The sequence below is a fragment of the Oncorhynchus nerka genome, linkage group LG18, assembly GCF_034236695.1.
Source record: "Oncorhynchus nerka isolate Pitt River linkage group LG18, Oner_Uvic_2.0, whole genome shotgun sequence".
In the NCBI taxonomy this organism is placed as follows: domain Eukaryota; kingdom Metazoa; phylum Chordata; class Actinopteri; order Salmoniformes; family Salmonidae; genus Oncorhynchus; species Oncorhynchus nerka.
In genome coordinates this window covers 31,424,005-31,441,581 of record NC_088413.1, presented here as the reverse complement: position 1 = coordinate 31,441,581, position 17,577 = coordinate 31,424,005, and the positions used below count along the sequence as shown (strand labels likewise).

The 17,577-nt window shown below is 42.8% G+C and overlaps 1 protein-coding gene and 1 long non-coding RNA gene across 3 annotated transcripts; one reads left to right on the top strand and one right to left on the bottom strand.

The window, feature by feature from the left end:
* Positions 1 to 4,988: 4,988 nt before the first annotated feature.
* Positions 4,989 to 10,491, bottom strand: LOC115145708 (myoneurin-like). The gene is made up of 3 exons (XM_029687233.2): positions 10,209 to 10,491; positions 7,591 to 7,721; positions 4,989 to 7,403 (listed from the first exon to the last, which is right to left on the bottom strand). Exons 1-3 carry the CDS (start codon positions 10,489 to 10,491, stop codon positions 6,210 to 6,212), a joined length of 1,608 nt encoding a protein of 535 aa, XP_029543093.2. The 3' UTR covers positions 4,989 to 6,209.
* LOC115145727 (uncharacterized) lies at positions 10,470 to 15,703 on the top strand. 2 transcript variants are annotated; one of them, XR_003866033.2, is made up of 3 exons: positions 10,470 to 10,556; positions 14,514 to 15,138; positions 15,225 to 15,703. It is a non-coding gene; the product is annotated as an uncharacterized LOC115145727 (long non-coding RNA). The 2 variants fall into 2 exon arrangements; XR_010459698.1 differs by having other exon boundaries at positions 14,514 to 15,703.
* The last annotated feature ends 1,874 nt before the right edge of the window (positions 15,704 to 17,577 follow it).

Below are 17,577 nucleotides of genomic sequence, written 5' to 3'. Positions count from 1 at the left end.
TTGATTTTTAAAATTTAATTGAACCTTTATTTAACCAGGTAGGCTAGTTGAGAACAAGTTCTCATTTGCAACTGCGACCTGGCCAAGATAAAGTAAAGCAGTTCAACACATACAACAACACAGAGTTGCACATGGAATAAACAAACATACAGTCAATAATACAGTAGAAAAAGTCTATATACAGTATGTGCAATTTAGGTAGGACAAGGGAGGTATAAGGCAATAAATAGGCCATGGTGGCAAAGTAATTACAATATAGCAATTAAAGACTGGAATGGTAGATGTGCAGAAGATGAATGTGCAAGTAGAGATACTGGGGTGCAAAGGAGCAAGATAAATAAATAAATACAGTATGGTGATGAGGTAGTTGGATGGGCTATTTACAGATGGGCTATGTACAGGCGCAGTGATCTGTGAGCTGCTCTGACAGCTGGTGCTTAAAGCAAGTGAGGGAGATATGAGTCTCCAGCTTCAGTGATTTTTGCAGTTCGTTCCAGTCATTGGCAGCAGAGAACTGGAAGGAGAGGCGGCCAAAGGGAGAATTGGCTTTGGGGGTGACCAGTGAGATATACCTGCTGGAGTGCGTGCTACGGGTGGGTGCTGCTATGGTGACCAGTGAGCTGAGATAAGACGAGGCTTTACCTAGCAGAGACTTGTAGATGACCTGGAGCCAGTGGGTTTGGCGACGAGTATGAAGCGAGGGCCAGCCAACAAGAGGGTGCAGGTCGCAGTGGTGGGTAGTATATGGGGCTTTTGGTGACAAATCGTATGGCACTGTGATAGACTGCATCCAATTTGTTGAGTAGAGTGTTGGAGGCTACTGTCATCTGTGATCTTTGTGATATGACTTTCTTTAAGCATGTACTGATGAAACTGTCACTTAATATTTTTTCTTAAAGTCTACAAACACTCTACATTTATTCACTGTGATAGGGTTGGATCCTACATGCTACTTTTATTGTTCTCCTGTAAATGGTTCAGTCCCTATCATTTAGGCTGTGTGTAGAATGGGGCATAAAGGAAATTACCTCTACTAGATCATAGTGATAAGGAAATCAGCATACAGTTTTGGCCTGTGTATTCATTTGCCTATAACTAATCATAATTCCATTATGTTTACATAAAAAAGAGAATACTTCAAAATTAGAAGATCTTGCCATGGAAAAGACGACTGGGTGGACATAAAGTGGAAAGGAGGGGAAATAACGTTATGTGACAATTAGGTCAAAAACTCTATTTTATTTTTTGGTGTAGATGGCCAAGGAAGATGCACAGAACTTCCCCAACATCCCAAATCGATATAGAACCTTCACAAAAACACAAGGAGCAACTGCGAAAAGAAATGGCTGATGATATACTTAGAATGTCTGGTATGTAATGACATTTAATTCAAAGTAAATGTAAATTCTTTATTTTTCTGTGGTTGGGTGGGACAGCCATATGTTCAGTTCATGCCTATGATTTCAGAGTTCAACAAAGCCAACTGCTTCACGTGTGCCACTGATAAAGAACCTAGATGTGGCCCAAAGATGGACTAGTAACTTTATTTAACATGTTTATAATCTTTTGACAACAGTGATGGCATGTAAGACACTTTATGATATAACACAATGGATGACTCATTTGTCATACTGCATTGATATTTGATATTATTTATAACGTGTTAGGCTTTGTTTTGCTTTAGATTGAATGTTTTGCATGCAAACAGTGGTTCCATGTGCTGTGCCTAGGAATGAAGACAAAAGTGAACAACACAAATAGGAAGTGCTGTCTTTGTTGTTGAAAATGTATGCTATACCCCATCCACACTGAAGAGGCTCTGAAATGTACATCAACCAGGGATAAAGAGAAAGTTAATACTGTGAAATGTTTCGTACTTATTTGAAGTAAAGTGTCTGTTGACATGTTGGAAAATATTAAATGTCTACAATTTATTTTTAATTTGTCAATATTCCATTTTTATTCATTGATTTTCTGGCCACCATTGCTGTGGTTACATGTTCAGTACATGTATTGACCAGCAAACCCACTGCAGCCTACCTCACTAGCTTACTCTCCATCCCTGCTTTGGACAATTTATAACATGACTCTTGTAGTTTGCCCTTTACCTTTATGGTTCATGTAAAAACGTGCGAGATGAAAATTAACAAACCAAAGGGTGTGCAATGTGTAGGCCCACTGAGTGGACATTCTGATCCTTGTTTGAAGTCAGTAGGTCCCATGACCAAGGAGCTACTGAAATTAGAAAGTTTGAAAAATGAATGTAAAAACGTCTGAGATGAAAATGAACAAACCAAAGGGTGTGCAATATCAAAAGGTAAGTCAGTGGACACTATGAACCTTGTTTGAGTCAAGTAGGTCACATGACCAAGGAGCTATTGAAATTCGAATGTAAACAAAAGTTTGTACTTTGTTTATGCTCCCTAACTAATTCAACTAGGAATACAACATTTTGCTCACATTTCCACAAGATTAGTAGCTTTGGAAAGCGAATCAATGTCCAAATCGTGAAAATAAGACCTGTGCAATGTTGTGCGCAATTTTTCCAACATCATGACAAGTATTTGGAGTCTGTGGCTCAAATGGCTTAAAAGCTATTGAGGTTTGAAAGCGCGAATATCCAACTTGATTTTACCTCGGTATTCATAAGTAGTAGCGATCTTCAAGGCCCAAAAACTTTGCTTCGCCAACCGATAGAAGCAGGCCCAAGATCTTCTTTGAAGTGCAAGTCTAGTTTGAAAAGACCTTGCTGGTGGTGCGTCAGATGCTCATTCATCGTTTGCCTGAAACAATCAAGTTATTCACTAAACATTCGTCTCTCCTGATACACAGGGTGATCTCACTTTAAGACTTCTGCCAGTGGTCCTCCCAACACCAGTCTACAAGACATGAGACCAGAAAGTCCTTATTTTACTTGCAGCCTGTACGTTTAAATAATGGATAGGAATAGGAAGATTGAAGTGGAAATGAGATGATATCGTTTGTACAACTTGAATGAAAGGAACAGCATTCCAAAATATGTTATGTATCACTGCACACTCCTAGACATTAGGTAGGTTTCCATTCAATTTCCGACAGATTTTCATTACGAATATTCCAAAATCTGCACAAAACAATACGCGCATTTCCCCGCTGCAGATATGTTTCCATCAAACAGACTTTTTGCAGATAAAAGTCTGTGCATGATGACGTAGTGCACATACAAATCACTTTTGCTGTTAAATTCCCATGTACCTAATAAAAATGTATAAAAGTTAAATGGGTTTCCATCACATTTTCAACTCTATTGATGGTTTTGTCACAACTGCTGCGTTATATAGCAAATGTGCCCACTGCTTTTAGCACAGCTCGCACATACAGTGGAGGTAGGCTATCTACATCATGAGATTATTATGGATAAGAGCGATATAATCTTGTCAAACGGCGGCCAGGAATCAATCATCATGTCACCAGAATAAGACCCTCGATATTTATTGGAAAGGAGCATCTTGCACATTCACCACCCTGTGAAGTTCATCATCATTTATTTAATCTGTAGCCAAATAAACTGCATGCGTTCCCGAGTTGTAGTGGGAGGAGTTTCCACTTAGCGTGGCAAATTTAGCAGAGGAGGAGGGAGAGAGGAGCATCCTGGAGTGCTGGATAGGAGGGAGGATGTAAATGATGCGTTGAATGAACCATTTACCATAGCAGAGGTGAAAAGGGCAGTAGGTAAGGCTGGGTTGACTTCACCTGGGAAAGATGAGGTGTGCTATGTTATGTTGTCCCATCTTAATGATGAGGCACTGGGTAAGGTTTTGGTGTTGTACAACACAGTGTGAGAGGAGGGGAAACTACCAGGTAGTTGGAAGGAAGCAGTAGTGTTACCAATCCGGAAGCCAGGGAAGGATCCAACGAGGCCAACAAGCTATCATATCGCCACATCAGAGTGGGTTCAAGAAGGGAAGGGAAACTATGGACCCAGTACTCTGCTTAAAAGCAGATGTCAGGATGGCTCATGTGAACAAGGAGACTGTTGTAGCTGTCTTTTTTTGATGTGGAGAAGGCATATGATATGATGTGGAAGGAGGGGTTGTTAATCAAGCTTGACATTATGGGGGTAATAGGAATAACAAAGGATTTCCTGTTTGGACAGTCTATCTAGGTTAGGGATTGGCAAGTTGTGTGCAAAATGTTTTTTTTCCCCCACTTTGAATCCCTGATCTTCAATGTGTATTGATCCCTACTAACCAGCTTGGTAAGAGCTAGGCTTGTGCTGATGACCATTAACGTGTTTTCTCTGCATCAGGTCTCACTGAGATTGGATTCCCAAAGAGACATGCTATTCAAATCAAATGTATTTATAAAGCCCTTCTTACATCAACTGATATCTCAAAGTGCTGTACAGAAACCCAGCCTAAAACCCCAAACAGCAAGCAATGCAGGTGTAGAAGCACGGTGGCTATTCATCTGCCCATGATTGCATTATCTTAGTGTAAGTCGATCCAATTGATATAGTACTGCTTCTAATAATATAATATACGCTTGTAAAGAAAATAAAATCCTTTTAACTAGCCTTTTTTTCAGATGCAAAGCCCTTGTGTCCTGATTCAACAGAACTCCCTTGGTGAGTCATGTAAAGTTTCTCCCCCTTCTCTCTTGCTTATTCTCCCTGTCGCTCACTCAATACACAGTCAGTGTATGAAAAGTCAGCAAACTCAAAAGGTTGATGGTCCTCTGGAAGTCCTAAAATATGTCCACGACCGCCGTATTGGTGGAGGACTCAAAATATGTACAGTGCCTTAAGAAAGTATTTATACCCCATGACTTATTCCACATGCTGTTGTGTTACAGCCTGAATTCAAAATGGTTAAAAAATAATGTTTCTCACCAATCTACACAAAATACCCCATAATGACAAAGTCAAAGCATGTTCTTAGAATTGCTCTCTAATTTATTGAAAATGAAATACAGAAATATCTCATTTACATAAGTATTCACCCCCCTGAGTCAACACTTTGTAGAAGCACCTGTTGGCAGCGAGTCTTTGAGGTTTCCACACCTCCTATCACAGCCATTAAATTCTGTAACTGTTTTAAAGTCACTATTGGCCTCATGGTGAAATCCATGCATGTATATTTTTAGTGACTGGGTGTATTTCTACACCATCCAAAGTGTAATTAATAACATCACCATGTTCAAAGGGATATTCAATGTCTGCTTTTTTATTTATCCATTTTTTTTTGTTATCTACCAATATGCAATCTTTGCGAGGCATTGGAAAACCTCCCTGTTTTTTCTGGTTGAAAATTTACTGCTCGACTGAGGGACCATATTATCTGTATGTGTGTGATACAGAGATGAGGTAGTCATTGAAAAATAATGTTAAAGACAACTATTGCACACAGAGTGAGTCCATGCAACCCATTATGTGACTTAGTATGCACATTTTTACTCCTGAACTTATGTAGGCTTGCCATTACAAAGGGGTTGAATATTATTGACTCAAGACATATTTTCTATTACATTCATTTATTACATTTCCACAAAAATATAAATCCTCTTTGACATTATGGGGTATTGTGTGTAGGCCAGTGACAAAAATATATATTTTAAATTCAGGCAGTAACAGAACAAAATGTGGAAAAAGTCAAGGGGTGTGAATACTTTCTGAAGGCACTGTAAATGGCTCCTAGCCTCCCATTCATAGGCTACTTTCTGTCCCTGTATTGGTTATAAAGCGCTCTCTGGTGTATGCAGAAAAGGGTGAGATCAAATGTGATGTATACTAAAAAGAGATTCAATGAAAGTCAGAATGAAGAAAGTCAGAATGAAGTCCCATTTTGTGTTAACTAAATAAAACACGTTTCAAATACACCATATGAAAACCACACATACACGTCTCAGCAAAACATCTGCATGAACTTGATAAACTGCATTAATTTTCTCATTAAAAGTCTTGAATATAATTAAGTAGTTGAATGGAAGTAATGAAACAGGCATTTGTGAACATCAAATAGCCTACACAGTACAAACACAATATATATCACACAATGTCTGGATGCAATATTCTACCCAGGAATATTAAACAATCTGAAATCATTTACTCTCGTTATTCCACATGCATCTGTGGATCTTTTCCGCTGACAACAATGAAAATGAATATTGTCTTTAATGCAGGGTTTGATCTAAACATCAGAAGCTATCAAGTGGAATGGTTACTTTCTATGCTATACAGTGGAATGTTTTTTCTGCTGGTGTATCCTGAGGTATCTCCTCTCTGAGAACCTCTTCCCGCAGTGCGTACAGGCAAACGGCCTCTCTCCTGTGTGGACCTTCAGGTGCCTCTTCAGGTTCGACGAGTGTGAGAAACTGGCCGGGCACAGGTGGCAGCTGAACGGTTTCTCCCCTGTGTGGACCCTGTGATGCCTCTTCAGGTCACCAGCCTGGGCGAAGCACATGTGACACTGGGTACAGCTGAAGGGTTTCACCCCTGTGTGGACCCTCTGGTGGATCTCCACCTTCTGGAGGCAGCTGAAGCTTTTGTTACAGAGCTTGCAGAGGAAAGGTTTATCTTTACTATTGCCTGATGTGGCTCCCCCTCCCTGAGTCTCGGCTCTAGCCCTGTTGTTTGAGTTTAATACCTGATCGGAAAGCCCCATCGACATGGACACTGGGTCGCGACGCCTGAGCTTCTGTAAAGGGGAGTGGGTCGAAACATAAGGATTTGTCTCTAAACTTTCCCTGTAATCTAATAAATCTCTGCCTTGTGAGTGTCCTTCTCCTAAGTGAGTCGTGTCTACATTCCATGTCAGAGGAGCGTCACCCTCCACTTTCACAGTCACCTCATCTACGACTATAACCTCCCCTTTCTTATCTAGGCACCCTTCAGAGTACACACTACTACTGTACTGGTTCCAGTCCCCTCTAGACAGATCAGTCTGTGTCTCTAAACCCAAGGGCATGTTGCCAGGGTCCATCTCTATAGTGTAAGAACAAGACGGATCATTGCCAGTCTCTAACACGTCACCTGCGTCCCGATGGGCATGAACTGTCCTTGGGTTTGGATTACCATAAAGTAAATACTCTGAGCCGGGAGCAGGAGGACGGCCCAGGGGTCCCAGCTGCAGTCTCTCTGTGTCTAATCTGTGGTCAGATCCTGTGTGTAAAAGCCTGTGTGTTAAAGTCTCTGTGTCTGTCTCTGACTTGAGGATGGCGTTTGGTTTTCCACTGAACTCCGTGATGCTGCATCGGGTCCTGGGCTGGGGTGAGGTGGCGATTATCTTTGTGGCTACAGGGGGCACTACGCCAGCCTCTTCTCCAGTCTGGATGTCTCTGCTGTGTCGTGGGTCCTCCTCTCCTTCAGTCCTCTCCTGCTTGACCAGAGATGATCCTCCATAACCTGCAGCCTTTGCATCTGCAGACTGACAAGAAGAGAGGAGGTTATTATCAGTACATGAGTTGGTTAACAATGTTGTCGTCACAAGCTCCCCTTTGGCAGATAAATAAGAATGTACATGTAAGCAAGTGAATAGCTGAGGGGAGCCTTTCTGAAATAAACAGGCCACATTTGATGTAGTGTAATTTCTTATGTTACACTATGACACTAACCTCTATCACAATAACATGCTGGGTTGAGGTTCCACTCCCCTCATCTACAGCTATGGGTTGGTCATCTCTCCACGAGACATGTTCTGCTGGCTTCACAAAGCTCCTGTGGCCTCCAGTGAGATGTCCTCCATCTAAGAGAGTGATTGGGGGGAAAGGGGTGGTTAAGTTAGCTACTGTCAATGCGCAATGATATATTGTACACTATTGACACTGTCTACAATTGGCAAGGATGTAAGCAGGGCTGGACTTGATAAATACTGAGCAATTTAATAAAGGGGGAAATTTTATAATTTTCTTACAATTGCTCAGAGAGAGGTTTTGTTTAACAAGTCATAACAAAATGTACACCCGTTTTCAATTCCTTTCAATACCCTACCTTGCGAGGATAACGGCGCATAGCCTTTTTCTAAAATGTTTTATGAATTGGAGAACACATTGAGAGGGATCATAGACCATTCCTCCATACAGAATACTTCCAGATCCATGATATCCTTTGTCTGCGCTTATGGACTGCCAACTTAAATTCAAACCAAAGGTTTTCAATGGGTTTCAAGTCCGGAGACTGTGATGGAAAATGCAAAATATTAATTTTATAATTCTTTGTGATTTCTTTGTGGATTTTGATGTGTTCTTTGGGTTATAGTCTTGCTGGAAGATTCACTTGCGGCCATGTTCGAGGCAACCAGGTTTTTGGCTAAAAAGTCCTGGTTATGGGTAAAGTTCATGATGCCATTGACCTTAACAAGGGCCCCAGGACCAGTGGAAGCAAAATTACCCCATAACATCAAAGACCCACCACCATATATTACAGTAGGTATGGGGTTATTTTCTGCTCCATGCATCCTCATTTCAACACCAAGCCCACCACTGGTGTGCCTGGCCAAAGAGCTCTATTTTCATGTCATCCAACATATGTAAACGCCTGGAGTTTGCTAAATGGCACTGGCACTTGGATTGGAACCGGTGCTTTGGTCAGATTACATGAAAATAGAGCTTGTGCATGCCCGTTCGGTAATCCGGCACTGGATATCAGGTAATAATTCTCATCAATCAATCAATCGATAGCATATCATGTTCCATGCATCACATTATTTTAATTGAGTATGACAATAGGAAATTAAGTAAATCCAGAATCTGGTTAGAATATGATATTGTGTATGCAAGAATAATTTGTTATTCATTGACCTGCCTGGTAAAATAAAAATGTTTTTCAAGATAGCTAAGTAATTAGGGGAAGTATGGCACACTATCCAAAAACTGACCAAGAACCAATTCTGGGCAGTGGTGTGAAGTACTTAAGTAAAAATACTCAGGCAGACAGAATTATGGTACAATTCACGCACCTATCAATATAACGCAATGTCATTCCTACTGCTTCTGATCTGGCGGACTCACTAAACCCAAATACTGAGTTTGTAAATTATGTCTGAGTGTTGTAGTTTGCCCTATCTGTCTGTAAAAAAAATACAAATCATGCTCTCTGGTTTGCTTAATATAAGGAATTTCATGTATAGTATTTAAGTATGAATATTGAGTACCTTTTTCCATTACTGTACTTCATGGAAAACTCCAACCAAAACTATATTTTGGTATTTGTTTCATTAGTCCATTGTTGATATATGCAAAACATTTTGGGACTGTCAGAAATCAAGATTTCAAACTTGATTTCAAACACAGCCGGTATGATGCATTTTGCATTTAAAAAAACAGATACTTTTAGACTTTTGCTCAAGCAGTATTTTACACTTTAATTTGAATACTTTTCTATCGAGGTATCTTTACTTTTACTCTAGTATGACAATTGAGTAATTTTTCCACCATTGATTCTGGGCAAGATATCTAAACACATGCGCAGTGGAACCTAGCTAATTTCCAATACATTAGAAATGATTTCACTACAGAGGCAGCAAAACTGTACTTCAATGTTATGCTACTCCCCTACTTAACATACTGCTTGACAAGTTGGGCCCAAGCTTGCTGTACAACATTAAAAACCCATTCAGTCTGTCTACAAACAGGCTCTCAAAGTGCTTGATAGACATCATCCCTGTTACATCCTCAGATCTGAGAAACGCTTGTGCAACACACCAACGCATGTCTTGTATTCAAGATCCTAACCGGCCTGGCCCCCCCCTCAACTTAGTACTTTTGTGAAACAGAAAACCCAAACCCATGTTAGCAGCCACAAGGTCTCCCATGAGAAGTGACAGTATAGTTAGTTCCCTTAAGGAAAAGCACATTTAGTCAAACTGCTTTCTCTGTGAGACCTTCCCATGTCTGGAACATACTGCCATCAGAAACACATAACTGCACCATCACAAAAAAATAGAGACATGGCTAAAAGACAATCAGACTTGTGAACACAATCCCTGGCTGTGTATTGCCGCTTTCCATATTATCTTTTGTCTGTAGCTTGTGAGGTGTGTAAACACGGTTTGTTGCTTTTATTTATTGTGTTTTGTTGCTTTTTGTGCTACGTGTGGCTTTGCATGTGCTCATTGCTAATTTCATATCTGTATTATAATTAGCCGTCTGACCAAAACCGGCACTTTTACTGAAACGATGATTAATGTGCACTGTCTCTGTAAAAAATAAACTCGACATTCTGGAAAATGTACCTCTTGCCATTCCTCTGTATCGGTCGAGGATCTTGACACTACTGGGACGAATGTCGAGGACGCGCTTTCGCGTTGTCCTCTCGGAGCGCTCCCGTGCCACCTTCAGTTCTAGTAGCTGTAGTTTCCTCCGCATTGCTCTGTTTTCTTTTTGGCTTTTAGTTATTTCCAAACGAAACACTGCATAGTCGTCGTCTACGAGTTTACAGATCTCTGCCACGGCTGCATTTGCTAGCACCTCCATGGTGGAGGCTATTTGAGTGTGAAAAAACATACAGTTAGCCATTGTTAGCGTTAACTATAAAATATCAACCAAGTCCTGTCTACAACGAGAATGAAATACTACCTGATGTAAGTATGTGATTATGTGCAGTTAAGATTCATTTTGATATCTAGGGTGTTAATAAACGACTAGATAAATTAAAACCCAAACGTGGAAATTGTTCTTCCGTTTACACGGAAAAGAAAATATCTCATTGGTTGGCGTCATAGCTCAAAGGGTGTGGTTAAATGAAAGGGTTGGGGGCTGTTCTTTGAAATACGGCACAGTTTATGAAATTATACATGACATCTCCTATGTTCAGCAGTGTTGGGGAGTAACTAATTACATGTTCTCACTAACACACGCATTTAGTGGCGTGTATTCATTCATGGATGGTGAAGTGGCGTGTATTCATAAATTGTTGTTGGTATTATTGTTTAGTTGTCACTGTATTACACTGTCACTGTATTACACTGTCACTGTATTAGACTAAGCATAGGTGATAAGATTATGTTGAAATGGTGCTGGAATAATGGAGGGTGCTCCTGTTTCCTTTGCGGTAACTCACTGCGGTCCTATATCAATAGTTGTTTATCAGTCCAAAAATGTCGGAAACATTACCTTGCTTGACCATGCTGTAGGTCATGTAACTGTTACATGCAATATTTTTTGTGACTTCACCCTACAGTTTTTGTAATGAAACAAATGTGTGGTTGAATTCATTCTGTTTTCTCATTGAAATTCAATTCAGCATTGAAAACAGGTGCAAGTTTAAGTTTGTTCCATCTGAGTGATTCTGACCACAAGTCAGAGACCACTGATGACACCAAACGCGTTTGATTGATCCATTTTGTCTTCTTCTAATGCCTGTTAAGGGGAAAGTAATCCAAAATTACCAAAGTAATCATATTACGTTACTGAGTTTGGGTAATTGTAATGGGAAATATTAATTAGTTGTGTCCACATAACTGAGTATTTGACTAACCTTGTAAAACTGTCATATTATAATCTCCTGTTCTGATTATAGTTCTGTGTTACAAACCAGCTTGCTTCTGTGTCCTCGTATAGATAAAAGGAGAACTGAAAGTCCTGCCCAAGAACAGGAAACTATTAAGATATGTGCTTATCACCCAATGCTTCCTAATTCGGACTGACTGCGCTGTGTAACTCTGTTATTCTCCTGAGCTCAGAAAAATAAAGAATCTTACTTCGACTTGGAATCCAGCAAATCCTTATTTTATAATATCCACCACATAATCCAAAAGTTACATTACTGAATACAAATTTGGACAAGTAACTAACAGATTACACTTAGAAAGTAACGTACCAAACCTGATGAACAATATATTTCAAGCTGAGAACAGACTTCTTTACAAAAGAACAGTGTGTTGGCTAGAGTAGAACATAACAGTAAGGTAAAGGTTTACTGTCTCTCTAAAAACAGGTATTTACTCAAGCCTGTTTCAAATGATAAGTTAACAAAGAGTTAATGAGGGGTATGTGGTTAATTGCCCTCTTACCTCAAGACACTTCACATAACTATAATATGTCAGCGCTAAAGAATGGTTCCCAGATATCCCAAGTGTACATCTAAAACCACACTTCTAAGATTTCTCCCCATTGTGGACACTCCTATGTCTGATAAGGTTACTCAGGAAAGAGAAGCGCTTGTCATATAGTTTACACTTGAAGGGCCTCTCCTTGGTGTGAACGGAGTGCTTCTTCACATAGTTTGTTTCAGCAATGCGCTTTCCATGCGTACGGCTTGTCAGCGTCCATCCTAATGCTCGGCCTTCCACGTTGTGACCCAATGACACCCCTGGGAAGTAGAAGCAGGAGATACCACCAATGTGGTTAGTTCTTGAGCTCCCTCCTTGACCTCTAGCCATTGTTTCGGTGTTGTTGGCATTGTGTGTTGTGTTATAGGCTAGGTACCTCTTGTGGTGAATACCCATCCTGACCATGTCTGTATTGGTGGGGTAAACCTGAGGTAGCTGAGGAAGGCTAGACCCAGGTCTTCTATGAACCGTCACCAGGCATTAGACGAGACCCTGAAGGAGAAGACAGACTTCCTGTTAGACTCCCACCAGGGGAGTCTCCCACAACTCTCTGTGAAGGCTGCAGCCCAGGTTGACCTGGTCTGTTCATCGTGGATACTGTGGTGTTTGTATCATAGGAACAGGAGGGTCTATCTCTAAGCCCCAGGTCCTGCTTCATCCCTGCACTGAGAATGTGAAAAGAAGGGTCTGGGCTGCAGACTGGATCCCTGACTGGAACCTCTGTCTCGGTGATGACCACCAAAGCTGAGGTTGTTCAGTCCACCAAGGACTGTAGACTTATAACAAAGATTGCACAGAAAAGCATAAAGGTTTAAATAACCTATTTGCTGTACACACAAACATAACATGCTATAATAAAATGCTAACCACAGCCAAGCCCGTCTCTTAACACTGATTCAAGTACCTAATAATATGGAGCCATTTGAGTTTGTTATAAATATCTTGACTCAATGGTACAAAAACAACAAAGTCAGTCAGCACATATTACATTTTGTATTTAATTTCAAGATAAAAAAATAAATAAAAAAATAGAAGAAACCCGCACACTGCTCCTGCTAGTATCACTGCTCTTTATTAAGCTTTAAGTATCGGCCTCAAGGCCTTCATCAGAGATTTTTTGAGTGTTTACAACCTGCACCCTTATGTAGACACTGCTCCACCAATGCATCGAATGGGTATTGGAGTCGGGAAAATAAGCAAGTGTTACCAAATATAACAATGTGCATTTCATAAGTATTATAAAGTGTGTACATAAAATGTATTAAACAATACTAAAACCACAATGAGTACATGACCTATCAAGTTCACATTTAAAACCACATACATGGGCATTTCATTATTAAGACCTTTAGGGAATAATGTCTGGAGGGTGAAAATCCAAAAACATTATTTTTTGCTCAGGGTATTATGTATATCACCTCCCGTATGATATCTTGACTTTCTCTATGCCACAAAATCTAAAAAGGTAGAAATGTCATTAAAATGTACTGCGACTGGATAATCCAGGTTGTTACTCCTGATAGAACTTTTACGTTCACTAATTCTCTTTGAGAGAACGAGAGGTTTTACCTACATAACACAGCCCACATGGACATTTAATTATAGATAACATGGGTGGTGGAGCGCGTAATAATGTAATTTATTTGGACCCGTTTTTTTGTACGTGGATGGCAGAAATATTCAAACTTCATATTGTTGCACTGTGTGCAACCTCTGCATTTATAACTACCATACAGAAGAGGGAGTAAAATAACCTGGCTCAATTTCTATTGTGGCTGGCAGTTGGCATGGACCAATCTGTCACGTAAATTGCGACCTCTCCTATATACAATAAGTGGTGGGTTCTTAAATTCAGCTGGCAGAGCTGGGTCTGATGTTAAAACATGCCAATTTCAACGAAATGGTCATACACTCAACGTCAAGTACAGTACTTTTATTGCACAAAACAATACATGATCACGTAGAAAAACGTCTCACTATGGTAACACTTTACATTTTCTGTAAATCTGATACCCTCACTTTGATTAAATGGATTTTAGAATACTTGGTAAAAAAGGGTTAACATTACATTACACACAGCTTCACTACTTCCTGTCAAGTAAAGATGATTTAAGGCATTATCACAGATATGTCATCATATTAGGCAAGAATTAAGAGTAGGCAAAGTGATCTTGTCAGGTGAAAATTATATCAAAAGTTTTACCATTGCAACATTTGATATAGTCACGTTCACCGTAGTTGTCTGAAGCATGATGTAATGTTCACAGCTGGCGATGCCTCATCGCGATTGGTTATTCCCCATCATTTGCAACAATGTCTATGAGCGTCACTAGCTTTCCTTTGCGTTACCTCAAACTGTCGTGATTATCAGCTGATATAAACTTTTAAGAGTTGATTTTACTCCTGGCTCAGTTTGTCTGAGCAGTGTCTTAACATCATCCTATAACCAACTCTGAGGTGAATTTTTCTTCTTCTTCTTAAAACAAGGTTTAACAGGATTCCTAGGACCTTTTCTGAGATGATTTGTGGATACAGGCCCTGATTGGCTGATAGAATCGTCAACAACAACAAAAAGGCACATGGTATTCAACCTGTCAGTTGGAGCTGGACCCTGAAAGCCTGTCAGTTGGAGCTGGACCCTGAAAGCCTGTCAGTTGGAGCTGGACCCCGAAAGCCTGTCAGTTGGAGCTGGACCCCGAAAGCCTGTCAGTTGGAGCTGGACCCCGAAAGCCTGTCAATTGGAGCTGGACCCCGAAAGCCTGTCAGTTGGAGCTGGACCCCGAAAGCCTGTCAGTTGGAGCTGGACCCCGAAAGCCTGTCAGTTGGAGCTGGACCCCGAAAGCCTGTCAGTTGGATCTGAAGCTGGACCCCGAAAGCCTGTCAGTTGGATCTGAAGCTGGAACCCGAAAGCCTGTCAGTTGGATCTGGACCCCGAAAGCCTGTCAGTTGGAGCTGGACCCCGAAAGCCTGTCAGTTGGAGCTGGACCCCGAAAGCCTGTCAGTTGGATCTGAAGCTGGACCCCGAAAGTCTGTCAGTTGGAGCTGAAGCTGGACCCCGAAAGCCTGTCAGTTGGATCTGAAGCTGGACCCCGAAAGCGACAAACTTCCACAAGTGTGTAGGCTACTTTGTTTTGTCATCAAAACAAAAAAAGACATACATCATAATTTGCTCTATCATTCTTGTACTGTTTTCAATAGGTCACCAGAAGATGCAGGACGAGAGGGGTATCCTACGAAGCAAGCTAGATCTACTCAGTTTTCTAAAGCTAGCTAGCTTCACTTCGCATCCAATTCAAGCTCATTCATCCATACTGTAGCGACCCGCACAGACAGCTGTGTGTTATGTGCTAGGCTAGGAGGTGGTTGTGTTGTACTGACCAGTACCCGGTGTTCGCGGGGTCCGACATGTCAATCAACCTGCTATCTGCCAATCACGGGAATGCCTGGAATGTTCTGATGCCGGGCATCCTGGTGGTTGGCGGAGTGGCGTGGAGGGGGGTTGGGCATTGGAAGTTAAGACCAGGTTCAGCCTTTGTTCTCTCTCTCTTACGTCTGGGCTTCACAAGAGAAGGTCACGATTGGCTTGTGGGTTATCTGTCATCTATTTGGCGTGTGCTACGGCCCAAACAGTAGCCTGTGTAAAGTTGGTTCAATAAACCGTCAATTCGCAAACTCAAGCCTCTGTCTGGACAATTGTTCATTTATGATCTAGTCAGGTCATTACATTGGTGTCAGAAGTAAAAATGTTGATACAAGTTAGCCAGCTAGCTAGCTGACTTATGTGGCTAGCTACCGTAGGTGAGAACGGGGATTGAAAATGCTTCGAGGGAATCCGAAAGTGAAGGTGGAGGTAGGGGGACGATTATGGCCAAGGAGGTGCGTGTGAATGGACGTCGGGGTTCTGTCTGAGGAGATCGCCAGGGCGTCGGAGCGCAGAGGCCGCTTGAGGGAGGACGTTAGAGTGATGGCCGCTGAAGCGGGCATGAGTGCTTCGTCGAGTGTATTTCGCGCGGATTCTGGTGGGCGGACCGAAGTGGCGGCGTCGACGCGGGGTGACGAGGAATCTGGGGCTCAGGATGTAAACAAACATGGCGGCGCCCAGTTCCCGGCTGCGTCCGTATCTGTTAAGACCCGAAGTATTCCGGTAAGGCGGATTGGGAAGCTTTTCATGCTCAGTTTGAACTGTTAGCTCATTTTAGGGGTGGTCGGATGAAGAAAGGGCACTGCAGTTGGCTTTATGCCTCACGGATGAAGCTCTGGCCTGTTTGATATTGATTAGCCCGAGGACAGGCATGATTATGGTGCTCTAGTGGGAGCACTGAGGAGGCGCTATGGACAGTGTGTACAGCCCGGGCTACTGCGCTCCGAACTGAGGAATAGACGCAGGCAGCCTGGAGAGCCTCTACGGGTGCTAGCTAATGACATTGAGAGCCTCTCTCGGCGGGCATATGCTCACATGCCCCCCTCCGTGCAGAGCGAGCTAGCACGGGACCAGTTCATACAGGCGCTCTCCCCTACGGAGCTGCGCATACAGACCCAGCTGGCTCATCCTGAGTCATTGCAGACAGCCTTGGAGATGGCTTTGGAGAGGGAGCTGGTGTGGGCTGGGGCTTCAGCTGGGGCTTTGGTGGGGGTGCAGGGAGACACACCCTCTGTGCGAGCTGGGGGGCAGAGCAGCCCGGAGCCGGAAAAGCCTGCTTGGGTGGCCGAAATGACAGAACTCATTCGGGCTGTGTCGCTACAGGGGGCACGAAACACAAGCCCTGGTCCCAGGGTCTGCTGGGGTTGTGGCCAGCCAGGCCATCTGCGCCGAGATTGCCCCATGTCCCCAGAGCTCAGGGAACGGCTCGGGGTCCGCATAGACCGGGTAGTGCGGACCCCTGGCTTTCTATCCCAACCACCATCATCTTCAGGAGGAGCCCACCGGCACAGACGGGGAAGCAAGGCTCCACTTCCCCAGAAGCAGACGAGGGCAAGCGGATGGAGCCTGTTGTTGTGGTGGGCCGGACCTGTGTTGGGGACTTTTGTCATGTCCCTGTCACTGTGGAGGGGTGCCCTGCTCCGCCCTGGTGGACACTGGGTCCACAGTAACCCTGGTGAGGCCAGATATTGTGCCAGGTTGGACTCAGTGTGAGCCTACAACTGTGCAGCTCCGCACAGTCACAGGTGAGCTGGCACCCATGAAAGGGAAGGGAATAATGACTCTGACAGTAGGGGCAGGACTGTGCGTCATCCTGTGTGGATGGCGGCTGTGCAGGACCCTTGTATCCTGGGGTTGGACTTTCTTAGGAGCACAGGCTGCCAGTTAGACCTAAATAGGGGCACACTGAGCTTCCAGGGAGGGACGGAAGTCACCATGGCCCCCCTAATGTCACATTCACTCAACCCAACAAACCCTTTACTCCAACAGTTAAAGCAGCAGAGACTCATGGCTGCGCCCCTCCCCCACAGCTGTGTGTGACTTTTCCCCAGTCCCCCTGTCACCTACGGCGGTGTGTTACATTCCCCAGCTACCTCCATGACACAGCCCTCTGTGAGCCCGGGCCGCACC